This window comes from Hippopotamus amphibius, chromosome 3 (genome assembly GCF_030028045.1).
Source record: "Hippopotamus amphibius kiboko isolate mHipAmp2 chromosome 3, mHipAmp2.hap2, whole genome shotgun sequence".
Taxonomy (NCBI): domain Eukaryota; kingdom Metazoa; phylum Chordata; class Mammalia; order Artiodactyla; family Hippopotamidae; genus Hippopotamus; species Hippopotamus amphibius.
The window spans coordinates 142884294-142910047 of NC_080188.1; the positions used below are offsets into that span (position 1 = coordinate 142884294).

Here is a 25754-nt window from a genome sequence, read left to right on the forward strand (position 1 = left end):
CAAAAAAAAAAAAAAAAAAAAATCAAAAGCAGTTCACCTTCTCCTTTGGGAGATACAGGACTGGGCAAACATTTAAAGCTACAGAAAAGAGAGTGATTAGGCAACCTAAATGACTACTTATCTATATTTAAAATGTAAGAAACATACACAAAAATATACCATTTCCTTTACTCACTTTTGTGATAGTTTTTAAGATGGCGAGACGATCTGCTGGGGGTGGCAAACCCACAAAGAGCGTTTTGTCCAGGCGGCCTGGACGCAGGATTGCAGGGTCAATGATATCTGGAGACAAAGGGAGGAAAAAGGCTTAAATAAATAAAATAATACCTTTTACAAAATATAATTAACACGAGAGATGCGAAGAGTACATTTTTTAAGAGAAAAAGTTGATAAATTACTTTTCTTTTTTTTTAAAGTTAAAAGATTTTACTCATCCTTAAGAAAGTCCATCCACCTCCTTCCTGCCCCAAACCTGCTTTCCTTCAGGATTCTCTCTCTCAGATGATAACCCCCGCTTGCCCCACAAATACCAGGCAGGTTTCTCCCTTCCCTCTAAGTGGAGACATATTCTATCCATTCTATCAAGTCTGCCTTCCATTACCCTGACCCTTAGTCAATGCCAAATGTAATGTCCCCCTAACTGGTCCTGTTTCTAAACTTCCCCTCTCTGGGACCCCTTACCATGTTGCCAGGGTTATCTTCCTAAAATACATATTCAATTCTCTCAACTCCTGCTCCCCACTGCAGAATGAAGCCTAACACTTCTACCATCATGTGTCTGACAAGCCTAAGGATCACTTGACTCTACAGGGCAAAGGTTCTCAAACATTCTGGCCTCAGGAAACCTCTGCACTTTAAAAAGTTACTGAGGATCCCTTTTTAACCTTTCTCTCTTGTCCTTCCCTAAACCCCCTTTACCTTAGGCAGCCACTGATCTGTTTTGTCACTATGGATTAGTCTGAATTTTCTAGAATTTTATGAGTGGGATCATACAGTATATACAATCCACTTTCTTCTACTCAACATAATTATTTTGAGATTTACCTAGGTTGTTATGTGTATTAGTACTTAATTCTTTTTTACTGCTGAGCAGCATTCCATTGTACGGGTATGCCCCATTTGTTTTTCAGTTCTTCTGTTTACAAGCATTTGGACTGTTTCCAGTTTTGGACTACTACAAATAGAGCTGCTATGAACCTTCGAGTACAAGTCTTTGTATATGCTTTCATTTCTCTTCAGTAAGTACCTAAGTGTGAGGCACAAAGCAGTATGGCTATACACACTGTAGATGTACATTTAACTTTTGAAAATCAACAAACTGTTTTCCAAAAGAGTTGTACCATGTAGACAACAAAGTTCAGCTCTACAATGTACCCTTAAACTGGCAGGTCACTGGTATACTGAACAGTCTCAAACTTCCAAATAAAGAATGTTACAAAGAGTTATGTATTCACACACGGCAATCAGAGAAGGAACTTCTGACCTAAAGCAAAGGTAAACTAATTTCTTGAGACTTCTTACATTCTACACCAACTGGACAACCTCTTGTCCAGTGTGAACACTAGCGGAATTTTTAAACTTCTGATCTACTTTAAGGGTGCAGTTTTAATTTTTACCTGTTGGCTTGTGTTCACAGCAGGTTTTAAAGACTGCTTGCTTAACTACAGCTGCGCACCAACCCCAGCTATGGAAAAAGTTTTCAATTTTTTCCAGTTTTGCTTCCATAATATTAAACATCACACTTTAGCTGTGCAGGAATTAGAGGTTTATTATCAGTCTATATAGACTAAAATTCAAAGTAAACTCAATTCTGCTTAAGTGAACACTGTAAAGTAACAATTCTTGATATTACATGCCTCATATCATCCATTTCAAACCACAGAGAATTATACCTTTGTCACTGTTCCGAGAGGCAAACAAATGTGAATAGCTAAAACATCTTAAAAATGCACCAAGCTTATGAAGTCTCAAACAAAACTTGAATTTTCTGTACATACTCCTGTCAAATGAAGTTATTTCCTGTACACCACTCCTCTTGCAAACTGGTCTTCTTTTTCTTTTCATTTGACCTAGATCAGCTACAGCACCTAGAGAAAGATCGGGACGGCTTGTGATTTCTCTCCCAGGACAGCAACCTCTCCCTTCTATCTCTAGGAAGGGACCTGCTCCGGGTGTGGGAGAAGGTTCTCCGTCCTGGAGACCTGCGGCTCTGTGGCAAGGTGGAGGACTCCTCCTTCAGTAATCATCTAGAGAGAGACAGCCCCAAGAAGGAAGTGGGCCATGATTTCGACTTCTCTTTTGACCATTCTTGACAGTTCTGCTCTTACTCGGCAGCCACATAGTGTTCTCCCATCTAGCTCTGCATCTCGGGGATCTTCAAATTCAACAAAATGAAGCCGGGAGGGTTTTTAGCAACCCACACACTTCGGAGTGGTCCACAATAGCCAAAAGCTTGTTCCAATTCAGTCGCTACCATTATTTCCAAGATTACCTACATAAAGTTTACAGTCCAAAGGACAGGAATCACAACGCACTCTGAGACCATGGGTTAGAAGTGCAGAGGCTCCAATCCACACACCCTCACATGGGTCTTTCCAGTTCTCTCCCTCCTAGCACCCACAGATGCTCCTGCAAACCCAGCTCCACAAAATGGCCTATAGTTAGTCTTCTTCATTTTAGTCAGTCATTCTAAGGTTCACAGTGATATTTCATTGAGTCTTTAATTTGGATTTCCTTGATGACTAATGACATTGGGCACCTTTTCATGTGTTTATTTGCCACCTGTATACTTTCTATGGTGGGTGTCTGTACAAATCTTTTGCCTATTTTTAATGTCTTTGTTGTTGTTTATAAATTTATTTATTTATTGGCTGTGTTGGGTCTTTGTTGCTGTGTGCAGGCTTTCTCTAGTTGCGGCGAGCAGGGGCTACTCTTCATTGTGGTGTGTGGGCTTCTCATTGTGGTGGCTTCTCTTGTTGTGGGGCACAGGCTTCTCACTGTGGTGGCTTCTCTTGTTGTGGAGCATGGGCTCTAGGCATGCAGGTTTCAACAGTTGTGGCACATGGGCTGTAGAGCAGAGGCTCAGTAGTTGTGGCACACGGGCTTAGCTGCTCCACGGCAAGTGGGATCTTCCTAGACCAGGGCTCGAACCCGTGTCCCCTGCATTGGCAGGTGGATTCTTAACCACTGTGCCAGTAGGCAAGTGCCTTGTTGCTGAGTTTTGAGTTGTGTTGTTGAGTTCATTATATATTCTTTATCAAATACTATACCTTGCAAATATTTTCTCTCAGTCTGTGGTTTGTCTTTGTATTCTCTTAGTGGCATCCTTTGACGAGCAGTTCAATTTATCCATTTGCTCTGAAAGACTGTGCTTTTGGTGTCACATCTATGAAATTTTTGCTTAATCCAAGGTAGAAAAATTTTCTCCTATGCTTTCTTTCAGCAGTTTTATAGCTTTGGGTTTTCACTGGTCTCTGATTCATCTGAGTTAATTTTTGCACATGGTAAAATGTGTGGATTAAAGTTCATTTTTCTTGCATACGGATATCCAATTGTTCCAGCACTACTGAAAAGGCTATCCTTTTTCCACTGTATTGCCTTTGAGCTTTACTAAAAATAAAAAAAATCAGTTGTCCAGATATTTGTGGGAACATTTTTTTTAATGGACTAAGTTATTTAATTAGGTTCTTTGTAAGAAGTTTAGAACACTACTTTGTGAGGATAAATTCCATTTGTGAGAGCAAACACAGAGCGGAGGCAGCTCTGGAGCTGAGGAACAGCTCTGATTCTTTGCAGAATTTGTGAGTCGACAGCTTTCTGATGAACCCTGTGCTGCTCTGTAATCTCGTATTTCTCTCTCTCTCTGTGTCGAAGATCTCACCTTCTTCTTCTTGAAGTAAGCGTCAATGAGACGTTCTGGGATTTTCACACCATTGACAGCAATTTTGGTGGAGGTGGCAATGACAAATTTCTGGTGTGTTCCATGCAGAGGAGCTCGACTGAGGGACAGAGGCCCAATCACAAGTAGCAAGTCACTGCTCAGCTGCTTCAGGAAGGTGACCCTCTTGCCTCTGTGGCACCCACTGAGGATGATGAGAATGATCCCAGGAGTGATGCTAGCGCGGTCTTCTCCCATGCTTACTGAAGGCTAATTTGCCATGACTCAACAGCTTTCGAGGCACATCTTCAGTAGGATAATACCTAGGCATTTTGCGAAGTTTAACCACCTGAGGAGTACCCATTCTTACCACCGCCAACTGGTTTTGTGATAGTAGCAAAAACCTTCACTTTCTTTTTCTTTTGAACCTTGGATTTAGCTGCCAAATACTTCCTCTTATACAAGGCCTTTCTGGGGTACATAGGTGATCAGGAATATATGCCAATTCCTCTGACAGGGACAGGGTTTCAGCTGCAGCGGGGAATCCCCTTCTTAACCTGCTTCACCTTTTTAACTTTGCCACCAATATGAGCCTTCTTGCTTCAGGTTTTTTTCTCCTTAGTATCTGGCCTTTTCACCTGCCATCTTGCAAGATGGGAAAGAGCAACATTTTTTAATTCCTTTATCCAGTGACCTATATGTCTATGTCTATGCCAATACCATGCTGTGAAAACAACTTTTATCTTAAATATACAAATACAGATCTTAAAGTAGATCTGAATGCCCCAAAATAAAGCATGACATAAACAATCCTGATTGTACTTAAAAAGCATTCTTAATTTAGGACTTTTATAATCACTTAAATTCTCTAACTGACAAACATCACATTTAGTATTTTATACTTTATTATTTTAAGAAATTATTTACTTATTTTATTTACAGTAAAAAGCATCCTAAGGACTTCCTAGGTGGCGCACAGGGTAAGAATCCACCTGCCAATGCAGGGGACACAGGTTTGATACCTGCCCCAGGAAGATACCACATGCTGTGGAGCAACTAAGCCTGTGAGCCACAACCACTGAGCCCATGTGCTGCAACTACTGAAGCCCACGCGCCTAGAGCCTGTGCTCTGCAACAAGAGAGGCCAGCACAATGAGAAGCCTGTGCACCACAATGAAGAGTAGCCCCCACTCGCTGCAACTAGAGAAAACCTGTGTGCAGCAACGAAGACCCAACACAGCTGATAAAATAAATTAAAAAATTAAAAAAAAAAAGCATCCTGAGTACTTTATATACCATAAAGTGTGTGTGTGCGTGTGTGTGTGTGCGTGTGTGTGTTAGATGATTTAAACTACGCTCCACCAAAAGCTCTTACAAAGCTCTATGTGTTACATATTTTCTCAAAGAAAAGTTGGTTCATACTCAACAATTTTGTTTCAATAACAGGCATTTTAAACATAAGATATTTAAGACGGAGATCCAGATCTTTTCCCATCATCTCCCCAAATAGGGCCCCACCACTGTTCTTCCCAACTTGGTTAATGCCAACTCATCCTTCCAGTTTTTCAGGCCTAAAGCTTAGAGTCATGTGTGATTCCATTCTCCCACATTTATATCTAATCCATTAGCAAATCTCGTCAACTGTATGACACAACATATTCAGATTCTTTCTACATCTCGAGGTATCATCTGGTTCAAACCAGCATCTTGAACTTAGATTATGGTTACAGCTTCCTAAGTGGTTCCCTGCCTACTGGTGCCAGAATTTTAGATGGAAGACTCAAGATAACAATTCTGTATCTTTGCAATGAAGGAGTTACCAACAATTCCAAAGATTTAAGGACAAAATCCATTCACTTACAAATGAGACAGATGCCTGAAGAGGAGGAACTCTCTCTCATATCTGTTGGTTAAAAAGTAACTACTATTCTATTAAGCACCAAAAATGAAAACAAAAACAAAAAACAAACAAAGCCCTACTAAGATTTAAGGGCTAATGGTAGCAACTTTCAACTTTAAGAAAATAGTATTTTGTTACAAATGGACCCTCAATTTTCAACAATGGTGCCAAGACAATTCTATGGGGAAAAGATTAGTCTTTGCAACAGAGGATGCTGAGACAATGGGACTATCCACACACAAAACAATGAACGGACACCTTCCTCATAACACACAAAAACTTAACTCAAAATGGATCAAAGACCTGAATATGAGCACTGAAAGCATAAAACTCTTACACGAATACATGGAAGTTAACCTTTGTGACCCTGAGTTAGGCAATGATTTCTTATGTATGACATCAAAAGTACATGTGATTAAAAAAAGAAATAAATAAATTGAATTTTATCAATTTAAAACTTTTGTTCTTCAAATGATACCATCAAGAAAGTAAAGAGACAACTCACAGACTGGGAGACAACGTATATGCAAACCACATATCTGATTACAGACTTGTATCTAGAATAAATAAAGAACACTTACTACTCAATGACAAGAAGACATTAACCCAATTAAAAACTGCGGGAAGGATTCAAACAGACATTTCTCCAAAGAAGATATATAAATGGCCAAAAAGCAAAAGAAAAGATGTTCAATATCATTAATTACCAGGGGAATGCAAATCAAACTACAATGAAATACCTCACATCTACTATATGGCTATAATAAAAAAGACAAACAATAACAGGTGTTGGCGAGGATGTGAAGACATTGGAAGCCTCATACATTGCTTTGTCACAATTACTAGTGGGAATATAAAATGATGCAGACATTTTGGAAAAGAATTTGGCAATTTCTCAAAATGTTAAACAAAGAATTACCGTGTGACCCAGCAATTCCACTCTTGGGTATCTGCCTAAGATAAATTATAACATATGTCCACACAAAAACTTGTACATGAATGTTCATAGCAACATTATCATAATAGCCAAATAGTGCAAACAACCTAAACGTCCATCAACTGGTGAATAAATAAAATGTGGAATATCCACACACTGGAATATTACCCAGCAATAAAAAGAAAGAAATGTTGATACATTTTACAACATGAATGAAACTTGAAGACACACTGAGTGAAAGAAGCTAGAGAATGGGGAGTGACTGCTAACAGACACAGATTTTCTTCTTAGGGTGATGGAAATGTTCTAAAATTAGATTGTTGGTATGGTTACACACCTCTGTAACCATATACAAAACCACTGAATTATATACCTAAAATGGGTAAAATTTCTGGTATGTGTATCACATATCTAAATAAAGCTATTTTTTTTTTAAGTTAGGTCTTCAGACTAACAAGATTATCAACAGTGAAAGTTATCACAAGATCAGACAGCCTTCATGAATTAGAAGTAGATCTCTTCTTATGATTCACTAAACAAATATTTACTGAGTTCTATCATGCACCAGGGTATCTGTATATTAGCAGAAGTAATGCCAGGACCTTTAATTTTATAAGGGCAGTACTGTACCCAAGGGCAAGATATACTGGCTTGACCAGGGCACCAAAGTCATTGTTCAATTGCCTTCAGGAAGCATTCAACATGATCCAAAGCCATCTGGAATAGATACGTAAAGGAGCACTGCATTTGACTTGGTATTTAAATGGCTGAATATCTTACTATAATAAAATCAATATCTTCTTTTAAGTCACCCACTCTTTCATCAGACAAATAATCGAGGGCTTACAATGGGTAGAAACTCTGAACTAGATGCTATCTCTCAAATATAAGACTACACACTTACTCCTTGCCTAGAAGAAGCTTACACGTCACAATTTGCTTATTTATTTTTCAGACTGCACCATATACAGAGAGCAGAAACTCACTCTAGATACTGAATTGCTACTGCTAAGAGAGAGACATCTGCTGAATAGAAGAAAAAGTAATAAGCTAGTGTGGCCATTTGGGTTCCATAACCTATGCATGTTGCACAGGAGTGTTTTTAACCAACTAGTCAGGGGATTAAGTGGGAACTGTTCCTCAAATGAGAACATCTTTCATAGGACTTGTTATTTGAAACAGGGAACGCAAAGATGTGTGTAGGAGAGTTAAATTTAGGGCATCTGTGGTCATGATGTAATTTGCACCAGGATTCATCTCCTTTGGTTGAGCACAGAGAAGTGGTTTATTTCCAGAATAGGGGATGGACTTTGGTATACTACACGTTAGAAGAACGCTGTCACAGTTCCTCAGAAAAACCAGAGGTAGAATGGTGAGAGGACAGGATTTTAATTTACTTTCTAAAAATTAATATCTCAAAAATTAGGGAAAAAAAGATAAAGATAGCGATGGAAAACAGGCGAAAAGAAGAACTTTAGTAGATCAATTCAAGACCCACCAAATGCTAAAGGTACAAATGAAACAAACAAAAAGTCACATAAAAAGTATCAGAATGGGATGATTCAAGATGGTGGAGTAGGAGGACGTGCGCTCACTCCCTCTTGCAAGAGCACTGGAATTACAACTAACTGCTGAACAATCATCAACACAAAGACATTGGAACTCACCAAAAAAGACACCCCACATCCAGAGAAAAAGGAGAAGCCACAATGAGACAGTAGGAGGGGCGCAACTGCGTTAAAATCAAATTCCATAAATGCTGGGTGGGTAACTCACAAACTGGAGAACAGTTGTACCACAGAAGTCCACCCACTAAAGTGAGGGTTCTGAGCCCCACATCAGGCTTCCCAACCTGGGGGTCTGGCAACGGGGAGGAGGAATCCCCAGAGAATCAGACTTTGGAAGCTAGTGGGATTTGACTGCAGGACTTCCACAGGACTGGGGGAAACAGAGACTCCACTCTTGGAGGGCACACAAAAAATAGTGTGCTCACTAGGACCCAGGGGGAAGGAGCAATGACCCCACAGGAGACTGAACCAGACCTACCTGCTAGTGTTGGAGGCTTGCCTGCAGAGGTGCGAGGCAGCTGTGGCTCATCGAGGAGATAGGGACACTGGCAGCAGGGGTTCTGGGAAGTTCTCATGGGTGAGAGCCCTCCCAGAGTCTGCCTTTAGCCCCACCAAAGAGGTTGAAAGCTCCAGTGCTGGGTAGCCTCAGGCCAAACAACCAACAAGGCGGGAACAGCGCCTCATCCATTGGAAGACAAGCAGATTAAAGTTTTACTGAGCTCCGCCCACCCAGACCTACCCACCATCAGTTCCACCCATCAGGAAGCACCCACCAGCCTCCTAGAGAGCTACCTCCACAAGAGGGCAGAGAGCAGTATCAGCACTATTTCATTCTGTGGAACTGAAAACCACAGCCACAGAAACATAGAGAAAATGAAAAGGCAGAGGAATTGGTACCAGATGAAGGGACAAGATAAAACCCCAGAAAAACAACTAAATGAAGAGGAGATAGGCACCCTTCCAGAAAAAGAATTCAGAATAATGATGGTGAAGATGATCCAGGACTTTGAAAAAAGACTGGATGCAAAGATTGAAAAGTTGCAAGAAAGGTTTACCAAAGACCTAGAAGAATTAAAGAACAAACAAACAGAGATATGCAACACAATAACTGAAATGAAAAACACACTAGTAGGAACCAATAGCAGATTAACTGAGGCAGAAGGGCGAATTAGTGACCTGGAAGACAGAATGGTGAAAATCATGGATGCAGAAAAGAATAAAGAAAAAAGAATGAAAAGAACGGAAGACAGCCTAAGAGACCTCTGGGACAACATTAAACACAACAACATTCGCATTATAGGGATCCCAGAAGGAGAAGAGAGAGAGAAAGGACCCAAGAAAATACTGGAAGAAATTATAGGTGAAAACTTCCCTAACATGGGAAAGGAAGCAGCTACCCAAGTCCAGGAAGTGCAGAGAGTCCCAGGCAGGATAAACCCAAGGAGAAACACGCCAAGACACATAGCAGTCAAATTGACAAAAATTAAAGACAGAGAAATGTTATTAAAAGCAAAAAAGGAAAAACGACAAATAACATACAAGGGAACTCCCATAAGGGTAACATCTGATTTCTCAGCAGAAACTCTGCAAGCCAGAAGGGAGTGGCATGATATATTTAAAGTGGTGAAAGGAAAGAACCTACAATCAAGATTACGGTACCCAGCAAGGATCTCATTGAGATTTGAGGGAGAAATCAAAAGCTTTACAGACAAGCAACAGCTAAGAGAATTCAGCACCACCAAACCAGCCCTACAACAAATGCTAAAGGAACTTCTCTAAGCAGGAAACATAAGAGAAGGAAAGGACCTACAAAAACAACAACAAAACAATTAAGAAAATGGTAATAGGACAATACATATTGATGATTACCTTGAATGTAAATGGACTAAATGCACCAACCAAAAGACAAAGACTGGCTGAATGGATACAAAAACAAGACCCATATATATGCTGTCTACAAGTGACCCACTTCAGACCTAAGGACACATACAGACTGAAAGTGAGGGGATGGGAAAAGATAGTCCATGCAAATGGAAATCAAAAGAAAGCTGGAGTAGCGATCCTCACATCAGATAAAATAGACTTTAAAATAACAAATGTTGCAAGAGACAAGAAAGGACACTACATAAAGATTGAGGGATCAATCCAAGAAGAAGAGATAACAATTATAAATACATATGCACCCAATATAGGAGCACCTCAACACATAAGGCGAATGCTGACAACTATGAAAGAGGAAATCGATAGTAACACAATCATGGTGGGGGACTTTAACACCCCACTTACACCAATGGACAGATCATCCAGACAGAAAATTAATAAGGAAACACGAGCTTTAAATGACACAATAAATCAGCTGGATTTAATAGATACCTATAGGACATTACATCCAAAAAGAGCAGATTACACATTCTTCTCAAGTGCACATGGGACATTCTCCAGGATAGATCACATTTTGGGTCATAAATCAAGCCTTGGTAAATTTAAGAAAATTGAAATTGTTATCAAGCATCTTTTCGGACTACAATGCTATGAGATTAGAAATCAATTACAGGAAAAAACTGTAAAAAACACAAACACATGGAGGCTAAACAATATGCTACTAAATAACCAACAGGTCACTGAAGAAATCAAAGAGGAAATCAAAAAATACCTAGAGACAAATGACAATGAAAACACAACGATCCAAAACCTATGGGATGCAGCAAAGGCAGTTCTAAGAGGGAAGTTTATAGCAATACAATCCTACCTCAAGAAACAAGAAAAATCCCAAATAAACAATCTAACCTTACACCTAAAGAAACTAGAGAAAGAAGAGCAAACAAAATCCCAAGTTAGAAGATGGAGAGAAATCATAAAGATCAGAGCAGAAATAAATGAAATAGAGACAAAGAAAACAATAGAAAAAATCAATAAAACTAAAAGCTGGTTCTTTGAGAAGATAAATAAAATTGATAAACCTCTAGCAAGAGTCATCAAGAAAACGAGGGAGAGGACTCAAATCAATAAAATTAGAAATGAAACAGGAGAAGTTACAACGGACACCACAGAAATAAAAAGCACCATAAGAGATTACTACAAGCAACTATATGCCAATAAAATGGCCAACCTGGATGAAATGGACAGATTCTTAGAAAAGTATAACCTTCCAAGACTGAATCAGGAAGAAATAGAAACTATGAACAGACCAATCACAAGTAATGAAATTGAAACTGTGATTAAAAATCTCCCAACAAACAAAAGTCCAGGACCAGATGGATTCACAGGGGAATTTTATCAAATATTTAGAGAAGAGCTAAAACCCATCCTTCTCAAACTCTTCCAAAACATTGCAGAGGAAGGAACACTCCCAAACTCATTTTATGAAGCCACCATCACTCTGATACCAAAACCAGACAAAGATACTACAAAAAAAGAAAACTACAGACCAATATCAATGATGAATTTAGATGCAAAAATCCTCAATAAAATACTAGACAACAGAATCCAACAACACATTAAAAGGATCATCTACCATGATCAAGTGGGGTTTATCCCTGGAATGCAAGGATTCTTCAATATATGCAAATCAATCAATGTGATACACCACATTAACAAACTGAAGGATAAAAACCACGTGATCATCTCAACAGATGCAGAAAAAGCTTTTGACAAAATTCAACACCCATTTATGATAAAAACTCTCCAGAAGGTGGGCATAGAGGAAACCTACCTCAACATAATAAAGGCCATATATGACAAACCCACAGCAAACATCATTCTCAATGGTGAAAAACTGAAACCATTCCCTCTAAGATCAGGAACAAGACAAGGATGTCCACTCTCACCACTACTATTCAATATAGTTTTGGAAGTCCTTGCCACAGCAATCAGAGAAGAAAAAGAAATAAAAGGAATCCAAATTGGAAAAGAAGAAGTAAAACTGTCACTGTCTGCAGATGACATGATACTATACACAGAAAATCCTAAAGATGCCACCAGAAAACTACAAGAGCTAATCAATGAATTTGGTAAAGTTGCAGGATACAAAATTAACACACAGAAATCTCTTGCATTTCTATACACCAACAATGAAAGATCAGAAAGAGAAATTAAGGAAACAATCCCATTCACCATTGCAGCAAAAAGAATAAAATACCTAGGAATAAACCTAACCAAGGAGGTAAAAGACCTGTACTCAGAAAACTATAAGACACTAATGAAAGAAATCAAAGAAGACACAAAGAGATGGAGAGATATACCGTGTTCTTGGATTGGAAAAATCCACATTGTGAAAATGACTATACTACCCAAAGCGATTTACAGATTCAATGCAATCCCCATCAAATTACCAATGGCATTTTTCACAGAACTAGAACAAGAAATTTTATGATTTGTATGGAAACACAAAAGACCCCGAATAGCCAAAGCAATCTTGAGAAGGAAAGACAGAGTTGGGGGAATCAGGCTTCCTGACTTCAAGCTATACTATAAGCCTACAGTGATCAAGACATGATGGTACTGGCACAAAAACAGAAATATAGATCAATGGAACAGGATAGAAAGCCCAGAGATAAACTATGGTCAACTAATCTATGACAAAGGAGGCAAGGATATATAATGGAGAAAAGGCAGCCTCTCCAATAAGTGGTGCTGGGAAAACTGGACAGCTACATGTAAAAGAATGAAATGAGAACACTTCCTAACACCATACACAAAAATAAACTCAAAATGGATAAAAGACCTAAATGTAAGGCCAGACACTATAAAACTCCTGGAGGAAAACATAGGAAGAACACTCTTCGATGTAAATAACAGCAAGATCTTTTTTAATCCACTCCCTAGAATAATGGAAATAAAAACAAAAATAAATAAGTGGGACCTAATGAAACTTCAAAGCCTCTGCACAGCAAAGGAAACTATAAGCAAGACGAAAAGACAACCCTCAGAATGGGAAAAAATATTTGCAAATGAATCAACAGACAAAGGATTAATCTCCAAAATATATAAACAGTTCATCCAGCTCAATATCAAAAAAATAAACAACCCGATAAAAAAATGGGCAGAAGACCTAAATAGGCATTTCTCCAAAGAAGACATACGGATGGCCAAGAAGCACATGAAAAGCTGCTCAACGTCACTAATTATTAGAGAAATGCAAATCAAAACTACAATGAGGTATCACCTCACATCGGTTAGAATGGGCATCATCAGAAAATCTACAAACAGTAAATGCTGGAGAGGGTGTGGAGAAAAAGGAATGCTCTTGCATTGCTGGTGGGAATGTAAATTGATACAGCCACTATTGAAAACAGTATGGAGGTTCCTTGCAAAACTAAAAATAGAACTACCATATGACCCAGCAATCCCACTACTGGGCATATACCCAGAGAACACCATAATGCAAAGACACATGCACTCCAATGTTCACCGCAGCACTATTTACAACAGCCAGGACATGGAAGCAACGTAAATGTCCATCAACAGATGAATGGATAAAGAAGATGTGGTACATACATACAATGGAATATTACTCAGCTGTAAAAGGCAAGGAAACTGGGACATTTTTAGAGACATGGATGGACCTAGAGGATGTCATACAGAGTGAAGTGAGTCAGAAAACAGAAAAACAAATATTGTATATTAACACATATATGTGGACTATAGAAAAATGGTACAAATCAACCAGTTTGCAGGGCAGAAGTAGAGACACAGATGTGGAGAACAGGCATATGGACACAAGGGGGGAAAGCAGGGAGGGTTGGGGGGGGAACGAATTGGGAGACTGGGATACCAAATTGTACACTCTAAATATATGCAGTTTATTGTAAAAAATAAACAAAAAGTTAAAAAAAAAAAGATCATAAACAGCACAAAACAAAGCAAAGCAGGAAAGGGAAGTCCTGAAATAACAGCTATTTATACCACAGACCTAGACGGCACCAGTCCAGATTAGAGCAGGAGGATAGAAAGCTCCAGAAGGGAGGTTTCCAAAAACAAACAAAACACCAAATGGAAGTGATACATCATCTAGATAAATAATACTGACTGCTGTATAACATGGCTGATGAAGAATGGGAACATAGAAAATAAAGCAAAAGAAAAAAAAAGGAGGGTTACTAAATCTACGAATAAAAAGGTTATATGAAAAAGGTAATCTAATCATGGTGTTATTCTTGGGTCAGTGGAGAGAAATATTTTCAAAGTCATAGTAATGTAAGTGTTCAGTAGTGATTTAACCAAAAGTTGTGATAAATCTATGTTATAATACTGGGAGGATGGAGCTGCAAGAACAGATGGTGTGGATGGTGTGGCAGTGATGCTGGGTGGGCTGTGTGTGTGGAGAAAGCGTGAATGTAAGATAATGAATCTTCATTCATTAAAAAGAAGTCAATGGATAGTGTGTGAAACTGATAAGACATAGCAGCATAAGCATATTATTTGAAAATATGGAGGAAACACAGCCCCCCCCAAAAAAAATAGCTCAAGGATTTTACTGGTAGAACCCTCTAGGTAGGGGATGGGGCAGGGTGGTGCAGAGAATCAACACTTTTTGTTATAAGCTTTTTGGTGTCATTTGATCTTTAACTGATATCTCCTTGTGTGGGTTTTTCCTTTTCATGCCATTCACCAACTGGATCCACAACCTCGAGGCTCATCATGGCCAGTCTCTTATGGAGTTTGTCAATTTACAGGAACCAAGTCACACAAAACACTGTTCAAAATCTGAGACATAGCAAAACAAACTCCAGGATGCAGAGGTGACTATGGCACAGAATGTAGAGGAAATGAATTTGTATTTGTACTTTAAAGTAAATACAATTCAGTGGGTGTCTGAGGGTCAAATCTTGGTTTTGCCCCCTGCTAATTTACCTGCTGGCAAAGTAATTAGAATGTACTAATTACTGTGAGCTTTACTGTGAGGATTACATGACAGAACATGGAAAGCACTTACTACAGTGCCTGGAATACAAGTGCTCATATGATAATTATGATTATTTGGACTCAGACAGACTGAGATTAAAATCTCTGCTCCACGCTTGTCAGTCAGGTCTGTATCTTTGGGCAAATAATTTAACCTAATTTAATTAAATTAAGATAATTTAACTTTTGCAACAGTAGTATGTATACATCACAGTACTTTCCTCACAGGGTTGTTGAGAGGTTTAACAAGGTGAAGACGACACATTAAGGACCAGGGAATTTTTGCAGAAACTAATGTCTGTGGCCATTTCTCCTGTCAAAAATGTGTTAACACAGTGCTTAGCATTTAACGAGGCTCCATGAACTCCAGTTGTTATCACTGATTAGTTTTTTTTTAATTTTTAAAAAAATTTTATTGGAGTATAGTTGATTTGATGAGTTTTAAATAAAGAAAATGGAATAGATTTATTTTCATCCCCTTTCAGAGATACTTTAGAACTGAAAAGACACTGTTTGCTTCTTTCCAAGTGCTCTCCATCTCAGTAAGTAGCAAAACCTTTTACCTAGTTTTTTAATGTAAAAAAAAAAGCTAACAGTAACCTTTGTTTATTCTTTTTCTCACATCTACATCTAATTCCAGCACTTTCTACTGGTTTTACCTTCAAAATCTATCCCAAAGTGGGGTCAGTTCCCCACTGATCACTTCTTACTTCTCCCATCAAGCCCACATCAATTTTCCCCTTGGACCACAGATCTTCTAACTTCTTTGTGTCAAGAACTCCTTTGGGAATACAGCAAAGTTTAAGGACACGTCAAAAAAAGCGTTTTTAAACAAGACAAAATACATAGGATTATAAAGAAATCAATTGTATTAAAAGTTATCAAACTGTTAGAAAAACAAAATTTTGATATTAATAATATATGCACTTCCTTATTAATAACGTTAAGCAGCAGGTCTGATAGAATTGTAACACTGGAGTAGTATGGGTATAAACAGTATTTTGTGATATCTGCAAAGACTATAAGGTGATAGAGAAACATCTATGATTTTACTGGTAACAGTTGCGGACACTACTTTGGCTTGCTGCCAACATTCAAAATTCAAGGAAATGCTAAATTTCAGTTTGGGGTTGGTGAAATTAAGCAGAAAGTTTTTCACATTTAGGGTCACAAACTCCCTAAATTCTAACCACAGATCCCCAAGGTTAAGAACACCATTTTTGGTTAATTTTTGTAAAAGGTATAAGGTCTGTGTCTAAATTGTTTTTTGCATGTGAGTGTACAGTTGTTGCAGCAACATTTTTTTTTTAAAGATTTATTTATTTGTTTGTTTACTGGCTGCGTCAGGTCTTAGTTGTAGCACACGGGCTCTTCATTGCGGTGCTTGGGTTTCTTTCCAGTTGTGGCGCTCAGGCTCCACAGTGCGTGGGCTCTGGAGTTGCAGCACATGGGCTTAGTTGTCCACAGCATGTGGGATCTTAGTTCCCTGACTAGGGATTGAACTGGCATCCCCTGTACTGCAAGACGGATTCTCAACCACTGGACCACCAGGGAAGTCCCCACCATTTGTTGAAAAGACTGTCCTTTCTCCATCATACTGCCTTTGTCAAAGATCAGTTGACTATATTTGTGTGGGTCTATTTCTGGCCTCTGTTCTGTTCCATTGATTTATTTATCTTATTCTTTCATCAATATTATGCTTTTTAAAACAAATCACCTTTTTTTTTTTTTTTGCTGGCCCACATGGTTTGTGGGATCTCAGTTCCCCGACCAGGGACTGAACCCAGGCCACAGCAGTGAAAGCCTGGAATGCTAATCACTAGACCACCAGTGAACTCCTCTACACTCTCAATTACTGTACCATTAAGTCTTAAATTTGGGTAGTGTCAGTCCTCCAACTCTGTTCTCTCCTTCAATATTATGGTGGCTCTTTCCATATAAACTTTAGAATATTTGTCAATATTCACAAAAAAGGACTTCCTAGGTGGTGCAGTGGTTAAGAATCCACCTGCTAATCCAGGGCACACGGGTTCGGTCTCTGCTCCAGGAAGATCCCACATACCATGGAGCAACTAAGTCCATGCAACACAACTATTGAGCCTGTGCTCTAGAGCCCGGGAGCCACAACTATTGAGCCTGTGTGCTGCAACTACTGAAGCCTGCCCACCAAGAGCCCGTGCTCCGCAACAAGAGAAGCCACCACAATGAGAAGCCTGAGCACCACAATGAAGAGTAGCCCCCACTCGCTGCAACTAAAGAAAGCCCGTGTGCAGCAACAAAGACACAATGCAGCCAACAAATAAATTTATTAAAAAAAAATTTACAAAAAGAAACTTGTTCAGGTTTTGACTAGGATTACTTTGAATCTATAGACTAAATTGGGAAGATCGACATCTTGACAATACTGAGTTTTCCAATTATATACAAGGAATATCTCACCATTTAGTCAGATCTTCTCTGATTTCTTCCATCAGTTTCATAGTTTGCTTCATATAGATCTTGTACATATTTTGTTAGACTTATGCCTAAGTCTGTCTGTCTCTTTCTGTTTCTTTCTTTTTGGTGCTGATGTAAACAGTATTGTGTTTTTAATCTCAAATTCCAATTGTTCATTGCTAGTATTTACCAGCTGATTTTTGAAAACAAAGCGCAAAAGTGATTCAATGGAGGAAGGATAGTTTTTTCAATGAATGATGGTGGAGCAACTGGATACCCATAGGGAAAAAACCCCTTGACCTAAACTTTGCTCCTCATATAAATGTTACCTAAAAATGGATCATAGGTTAAATGTGAAACATAAAACCACAAAACTTTTAGAAGAAAACACTGGAGAAAACCTTTGGGACATAGTTTTAAAAAACAGATTTTAGACATGGTCCCCAGAGTATAATATATAAAAAGAAATATTAGTGATTTGGATCTCTGTGGTTAAGAAGATGAAAACACAAGCTACAGACTGGGACAAAAAGTTGCAAATCACATATCTGACAAAGAACTCACATCTAGAATATATAAAGAACTCTCAAAACTCAACAGTAAAAAAAATTGAGCTGTCTGATTTTAGAAAATGAGCAAAGGAAACAAAGAGACAATTCACTGAAGAAGATGGCAAAGAAACACATGAAAAGAAGTTCTCACCAGCTATCAGAGAAATACAAATAAAACCATGATGAGATATCACTATACATCTCCCAGAAAAGATAAAATAAAAATAGTGACAATACAAAATACTGGCAAAGATGCAAAGAAACTGAATCTCCCTTAGCATTACTGATAGAAATCATAGCCACTCAGGAAGAGTCTGACAATCTCTTTAAAAAACTGAACATATAATTATCATACAACCCAGCAATCATGCTCCTGGGAATCTGTCCCAAAGAAATGAAACCTTACGTCCACACAAGAACCTATATGCAGATGTTCAGAGTAGCTTTATATGAAATAGCCAAACACTGGAAATGATCATAATGCCCCCAGAAGTGAATGGTTAAACAAACTAGAACCTCCACACCACAGAATGCTACTCTACTCAGTACTGAAAAGGAACAATGTATTGATACACACAAGAATTTGAATCGATTTCAAGGGCATTAGAATAGGTGAATAAAGCCAACCTATGGTTGGCTGGTATGACTAACTTTGTATAAAATTCTTAAAGTGACACAATTATAGAGATGAAGAACAGATCAGAGCTTGCCCTGAGTTATAGATGGTAGGAGAGAGGTGGTTGTTACTATAAAGGGATAGCATGAGGGAGATCTCTGCGGTGATGGAATAGTTCTTGTGTTGATTGCAGTGGTGATTACATGAATCTATATACTTGCTAAAATGGCATAGAAATAGAAATATTAGACAAATGTCTATACCCTGGTTTTGATTTTGTACCACAGTTATGTAAAATGTAACAACTGGGTTAAACTGGGTACATGGAACTTCTGTGTATTTTTATAATTTCTTGTGAATTATAACTGTTTCAAAATACAAAGCAAAAAAAAAAGTCACGTATTTTATAAAATGAAAAAGAAAATCAGATCACATCACTCCCCCACTCAAAAAACCTTCATGGCAGGACTTCCCTGGTGGCACAGTGGTTAAGAATCCACCTGCCAGTGCAGGGGACACAGGTTCGAGCCATGGTCCGGGAAGATCCCACATGCCACGGAGCAGCTAAGCACATGCGCCACAACTACCTACCCTGTGCTCTACAGCCCGCGAGCTGCAACTACTGAGCCTGCATGCCACAACTACTGAAGCCTGCATGCCTAAAGCCTGTGCTCTGCAACAATAGAAGCCACTGCACTGACAAGCCTGTGCACCACAACGAAGAGAAGCTCCCACTTGCCACAACCAGAGAAAGCCCGTGTGCAGCAACGAAGATCCAATGCAGCCAATAAATAAATTAATAAAAAACAAACACAAAAACAAACAAAAAAACTTCATGGCAGAATAAAATCCCTACCCTTCACTGTGGCCTAAAAGGCTCCCTGCACCTCTCCATCACTGCCCCCCCAACTCTTTTCACTCTAGATACACTGGGCTTCTTGTGTGCTGGTTCTCCAAATCTGTTCCTACTTCAGAGCCTTTATAATTATTGTTTGTTCTCTACCTGGAATGCCTTCTCCCAGATTTTTGCATAGCTTGATACTTCACATTATTTGGGTTTGTGCTCATATGTCACTTCTGAAGAAGCCTTCCTGGACCATGATGTCTAAATCAGCATCCCTCTCCCCAAACACCAGTCATTCTTCATTCTCTTACCCTGTTTTATTTTATCTATTTGATTGTCTATTATTTACCCGCTGTTGCCCAGCCCCAAATCAGAATATGTGCAGGCAAGGAATTTTTCTGAATTGTTAACCTTTGAATTCCTGAAGCTCAGTACCAGGCACATAATAAAAATTCAATACATATCTGATGAGTGAAGGAGTAAATGTGAGAGATTAAAGAAAATTATACTAATATGACTGATCTACAACACCAAACCATACAGTGGAATGTATAATTTGCATCATAAAACAAAGAATGTGATGAAAGAAAAATATACATAAGAAGGATTAAAGATAACTACACATTTTTTACATTTCTACTTCTCTCCTTTTGAATCTAGTCCTCCTGTCACTGCCCTGACCAAAAGAATTTGTCCATTCTGGGCCTTGCCTTCAAAGGAATGGCAGCTTCCACCTTTATCTCTTGGAATCCAGCTGTCATGTAAGAAGTGTGAGTACTCAGAGAACCATGCTAACGGAAGCCAAGCCACATGGTGAGGCCTTGGAAGATGACAACTGGGGGCGGGGAGGGGGGCTGTGTATGGAATGCCAAAGAGCACCAAAGCAACAGACATAAGAGTAAAGAAGTCACCTTGGAAGGGGATCCTCTGGCCCAGCCACGCCTGCTGGTGGCATGTGGATCAGAGATAACCACCTGGACAAGCCCTCCCTGAATTCCTGACCTACAAAATTATGAACAATGCAAAAATGGTGATTTTAAGCCACTAAGTATCACAGTAGTTGGTCACGCAGAAGTAGTTGACCAGAGCATCGGGCAAGAAGGGGTTTCTTAAAGCTGAGCAGAAATCAATTATAAACAATCAAACCAGAATGTCACAGGATAGAATACAATGGAACAGAACTGTCAACTAAGCATCAACACAAATGAAAAGATCTAGAACATCCATTTTTAAATTTATGTGGACCCGCAATGTAATGCAGTTATGGGGAGAAAGGGAGGTACAGTGGAGGGGAAGACAATATCAGGGACACTGGAAGGAACAAAAGAGAGGTACCACATTCATCCTGTCATTCACTGGCTAAACTCAACAGACTACTACACTCAGTTCTGGGTTTTACAACTAAGGAGAATCTGGAGAATCTCAAGGAATTCAAAGATGAATAAAGAGATCAGGACTTCCCTGGTGGTGCAGTGGTTAAGAATCTGCCTGCCAGTGCAGGAGACCTGGGTTCGACTCCTGGTCTGAGAAGATCCCATATGCTACATAGCAACTAAGCCCATGTGCCACAATTACTGAGCCTGCATGCCATAACTACTAAGTCCATGTGCCGCAACCACTGAAGGCCGCACACCTAGAGCCTGTGCTCTGCAACAAGAGAAGTGACCACACTGAGTAGCCCGTGCTCACCAAAGAAATCTGTAGCCGCTCAGGAAAGGTAGAATGTGATTCTGTCCAAATCTGAGAGACCTTCAAGGTTTCTTCTAGGATGACTCTCTGATTGTATGACCTAATGACTGCTCCTGATGCTAATACCAAAAGTGCTCATGATGAACTACTTACCACACACTGGTACCAACATAACTTAAGCTTTGTGACAATACTGCCTATTAGGTATTATTATACTCATTTTATAGATGAAGAAGTACTGGTTAGCAAGAAGAAGTAACACATGCCCAGGATTAATGTGGTATAATAAAGAATAAATACATTTGGTCTTTGTCCCTGGTTCCTGGCTAGAGCTTTCTGAGTAACAAGAGTGTCTTTGTTATGCTAATGAGATGACACAAGGTTGGCCCTGAGATAACTTCAGGGTGGGGCTGGTTACCATCTGATTAGAGGGTTGGAACTTGGAGCCAGACACGTGGGGAAGTAGGGTGAGGTGGACACTGAGTTCAATGACTTGGCTAATGAGTCAATCACTCATGGATACATAATGAAATCTCAATAAAAACTCTAGTCATCAAACTTGAAGGCGATTCCTGGTTGATGAACACACTGCTGTGCCAGGAGGGTGATCTGCCCTGACTCCCTGGAGAGAAGGCACGGAAGCTCTGCACCGCCTTTGAGACCCAGCCCTAAGTGTACCCTTTATAATAAACTATAATTGTAAGTATAGTGCTTTTCTGCATTTTGTTAGTTATTCTAGCAAATTATTGAACCTTGGGGCGGGGGGGGGGGGCATGGGAATCCCCAAGTTTGTAGCAGGCTGGTCAGAAGTGAGGGTGCCCTCGAGACACCACTTGCAGCTGGCATCTGAAGTAGGGCAGTCTTGTAGACGACTGATCCCTTAACCTGCAGGTTCTGACAACAACTCCAGGTTGTTAGTATCAGAACTGAATTATAATCTACTCAGTTGGGGGTTGAAAGAGAGCGATTAGTAAGATATTGAAGTGCTACATCCAGGACACAAACTCAGTTCTGCCTAACTCAAACAGAGTATCTTCTAATTCAAAGATAAGAGTCAAAGTATAAGCCATAACACCTCTCGATTTTTCATTTTAAAATGAAATGGTATATAATTCATGAAGGTTTTAGTATCCATATTAACTTACAAGAAATAAAAAATTATATCAGCTTGAAAACTGAAAAATCCATTTAAACAACTGAAGTCCCATGTCATTGCTGGCAGACATAGCTATTACGACAAATATCAATGTAGGAGCAGTTATGTTAGAGTGGCTCACATGGATGGCAAAGTAGTAAACAATATGAAGAGAATTGAGGACCCAAAGTAAAAGCCACCTTCAGTACTTTTGAAGTTTTAAGACTTTTTTTTTCTAAATCCCTAACAGAGTACTTAAGCTTTTTAACAATTTTTAAAAATAGTTAAGTACAGGTATAAGGACATGCTTCCAGTATAAAACTTTAAAAACCTATTTTCAATCTTCAGATACAGTGTAAAAAAAAGTCTGGTTCTTGTCCCTTATAAGCTTTAGAGAAACCATAGGACATAAATTCTGATAATACTTTGTGGTCAAAAGTATATGTTGTACAAGAATGTAAAGCAATTATATTCCAATAAAGAGCTTAAAAAAAATTGTATGTTACAAGGGTTCTCTGCCAACAAGACAACTTTCTGTGCACCACCACAGAAAACAAATCTTACAGAATACAGACAATAATACTATCTTTTTTTTTTCACTATAGCTTACATAAAAGTTTTCTAAGGTTTTATTCCAACTTAGAACCAAAAAGGGATTTCCCACATTTAATCTTTCTTTACTAGGATGTATGTAAATTATATTGTTTGTAAATGCTGTAAGTTTTTAGACTCATCTGTTTTATATTCTTCTTTCTTACCTGGTCTGTTAGTGGCTGCCATGATAAAGACCTGCTGACGTGTTTCCAGACCATCCATCTCTGTGAGTAGTTGATTCACCACCCGGACACTTGCCCCTGTCTAAAAATAAACACACACAGCTCCATCAGCTCCCAATAAAAAGAAAAATACATCGCCATTTTTTTCCCATACAAAATAATACATTTCCTAACTTGAATGAAAGCTTTTGTCAAAAGATATAACAATTATCATTTCCTAAGCAGTCCCTGTATCTAAGCACTGTACAAAACATGTTTCATCAGTGTGCTTCCCCAGCAATCCTGCTATTATCCACAGTTCAGATGAGGAAAGACTTAGAGGGGCTATTTGTCCAAGGTCTCCAAACTAGATAAGGGTAGAGATGAAATTCAACCTCAGGCCTAGCTGATTCCACAGTCTTATGCCTCCGAGTTATTCAAAGATCTAATAGCTGAGACTATATCCAATATCCTGTGATAATGGAAAAGAATATGAAAAGAATGGAAAAGAATACAAAAAAGAATGTAAATATATGTATAACTAAATCAATTTGTTGTACAGCAGAAATTAACACATTGTAAATCAATTATACTTCAATAAAATAAATAAATAAATAAAAGATCTAATAGCCACAATGAATTTCCCCTTGGGCAAATCTAGACTCAGCTTTTGAATGCCAGATCAGACTTCTCAGGATATTGGATATTCCAGAGCTTTCAGCGGGGACACTAAGGCCTTTTCTCTTCTCCTTGAAGCATGTAGTACAAAGTTGAGCTACCTCAGGGCAACATCTAAGAGAAAGGTTCAGGGAGTTGGTGAATAGAGGGATATTTATCCCTTAAATACAGAAATTTAAAAAATGCATAATGGAGGAAATGGTGCTGTGTTTCTTTTTTTGTCAGTAATTGCCTTTCTTCAACATAAATTTTATGTACAGATGTGGTAACGAGTTTAACATACTGATTTCTCCAGAAAAAAAAATTTGATGCACCTTATTATTACTCCTTGGAGACCTAGTATTAACAGTTAGGAGATTAACAGAATTATAATCCAAACTCAAAAAAAAAAAAAAAGAAAGAAAGAAGTACTGGGTTAAAAAACAAAACAAAAAACCAAAAAACAAACCAACATTGTCCTACCTAAGCAAGACAAAAACCTCAGAATCAATTTAGGAAAAAGCTGATAGACTTTACTATATTAAAATTACAAAATTTTATATAACAAGTGATAAAACTGGGAAAAATAGTACCAATACACACAACTGGACAACAGATTAATTTCTACCACATATAAAAAGCTCTTATAAATTAACAACAAAAAAAGGGGAAGACAGGACTTCCCTGGCAGTCCAGCGGTTAAGAATTTGCTGAGGAAGCTGAGACGAAGCGAGAGAGTAGCACAGACATATATATACTACCAGCTGTAAAACAGATAGCCAGTGGGAAGTTGCTGTATAACAAAGGGAGTTCAACTCCAGGATGAAAGATGCCTTAGAGGACTGGGACGGGGAGGGTGGGGGGGAGTCAAGAGAGGGAGGGAATACGGGGATATGTGTATAAAAAAAGATGATTGAACTTGGTGTACCCCCAAAAAAATAATAAATAAATAAAATTAAAAAAAAAAAAAAAAAGAATTTGCCTTCCAATGCAGGGGGTGTGGGTTTGATCCCTGGTCAGAGAACTAAGATCACATGCCTCTTGGCCAAAAAAAACAAAATATGAAACAGAAGCAATACTGTAACAAATTCAACAAAGACTTTAAAAATGGTCCACATCCAAAAAAACTTAAAAAAAAGGAGGGGGAAGACATTTCATTTCTAGTGTATGTGCTGCTGAAGTGAGTATAGAAAAACATTTCAACAGCAAAAGGGTCAGAGACATGAATACTAAAATTTAACATCATGTTTTGCCAAAAAAATTGAGAAAAATAAAAAGACGGGTATTACCCATTGTTGACAAAGGTGTAGGAAATGGTTATTTTTAGTTGGTAGGTGTATGTAATTGGTAGTTTTTGTGAAGAATGATTTAATATTAGCTTTAAAAATAGATATATATACATTTTCTACCCAGAAATTCTACTTCCAAAACTCTCACATATTCCCACATGTGCACAAAAATATGTGATAAGAATGTTTAATACAGTTATGTTTATAAGAGAAACAACTGGAAACAATGTAAATGTCCAAAAGAGAGGAATTATTGAATTAATTCTTCTCATTCCAGACTGTGGAATATTTATGCAATATTTAAAAAATAAGTTATTAAATACATGTGGAAAGTGCCACATAGAATGACCACATTTATATAAAAAAAGAAGTTTAAATCATACATGTTTTTAAGCTTACAGAAAATGTTCTAGACTACAAATGCAAAACACTAAACTGTCAGCAGAAGTAATCTCCAAGAAGAGTAACAGGGAGGAAAACAAGACTTCACTCTCTTTATACTTGTATTTATTTATATTTTTCATAAGTATGTATTCATGAAAAACTTGCATTATTAAAAAAAAGAATACATTCGATTTTAAAATATTTTCAGAATCC

The 25754-nt window shown here is 38.4% G+C and overlaps 1 protein-coding gene and 2 pseudogenes across 2 annotated transcripts in view; all 3 read right to left on the reverse strand.

The window, feature by feature from the left end:
* The window catches only part of NVL (nuclear VCP like), a 110452-nt gene that overhangs the window by 31731 nt on the left and 52967 nt on the right, over positions 1–25754 (reverse strand). For both annotated transcript variants that reach the window (XM_057726899.1, XM_057726900.1), the window contains exons 18-19: positions 23215–23314; positions 176–282 (exon numbers count right to left, since the gene is read on the reverse strand). In XM_057726899.1, coding sequence (XP_057582882.1) covers positions 176–282; positions 23215–23314 — 207 coding nt within the window. The remainder of the gene's footprint in view (positions 1–175; positions 283–23214; positions 23315–25754) is intronic.
* LOC130847998 (serine/arginine-rich splicing factor 3-like) lies at positions 2003–2674 on the reverse strand (annotated as a pseudogene).
* On the reverse strand, positions 3700–4710 carry LOC130847999 (60S ribosomal protein L6-like; annotated as a pseudogene).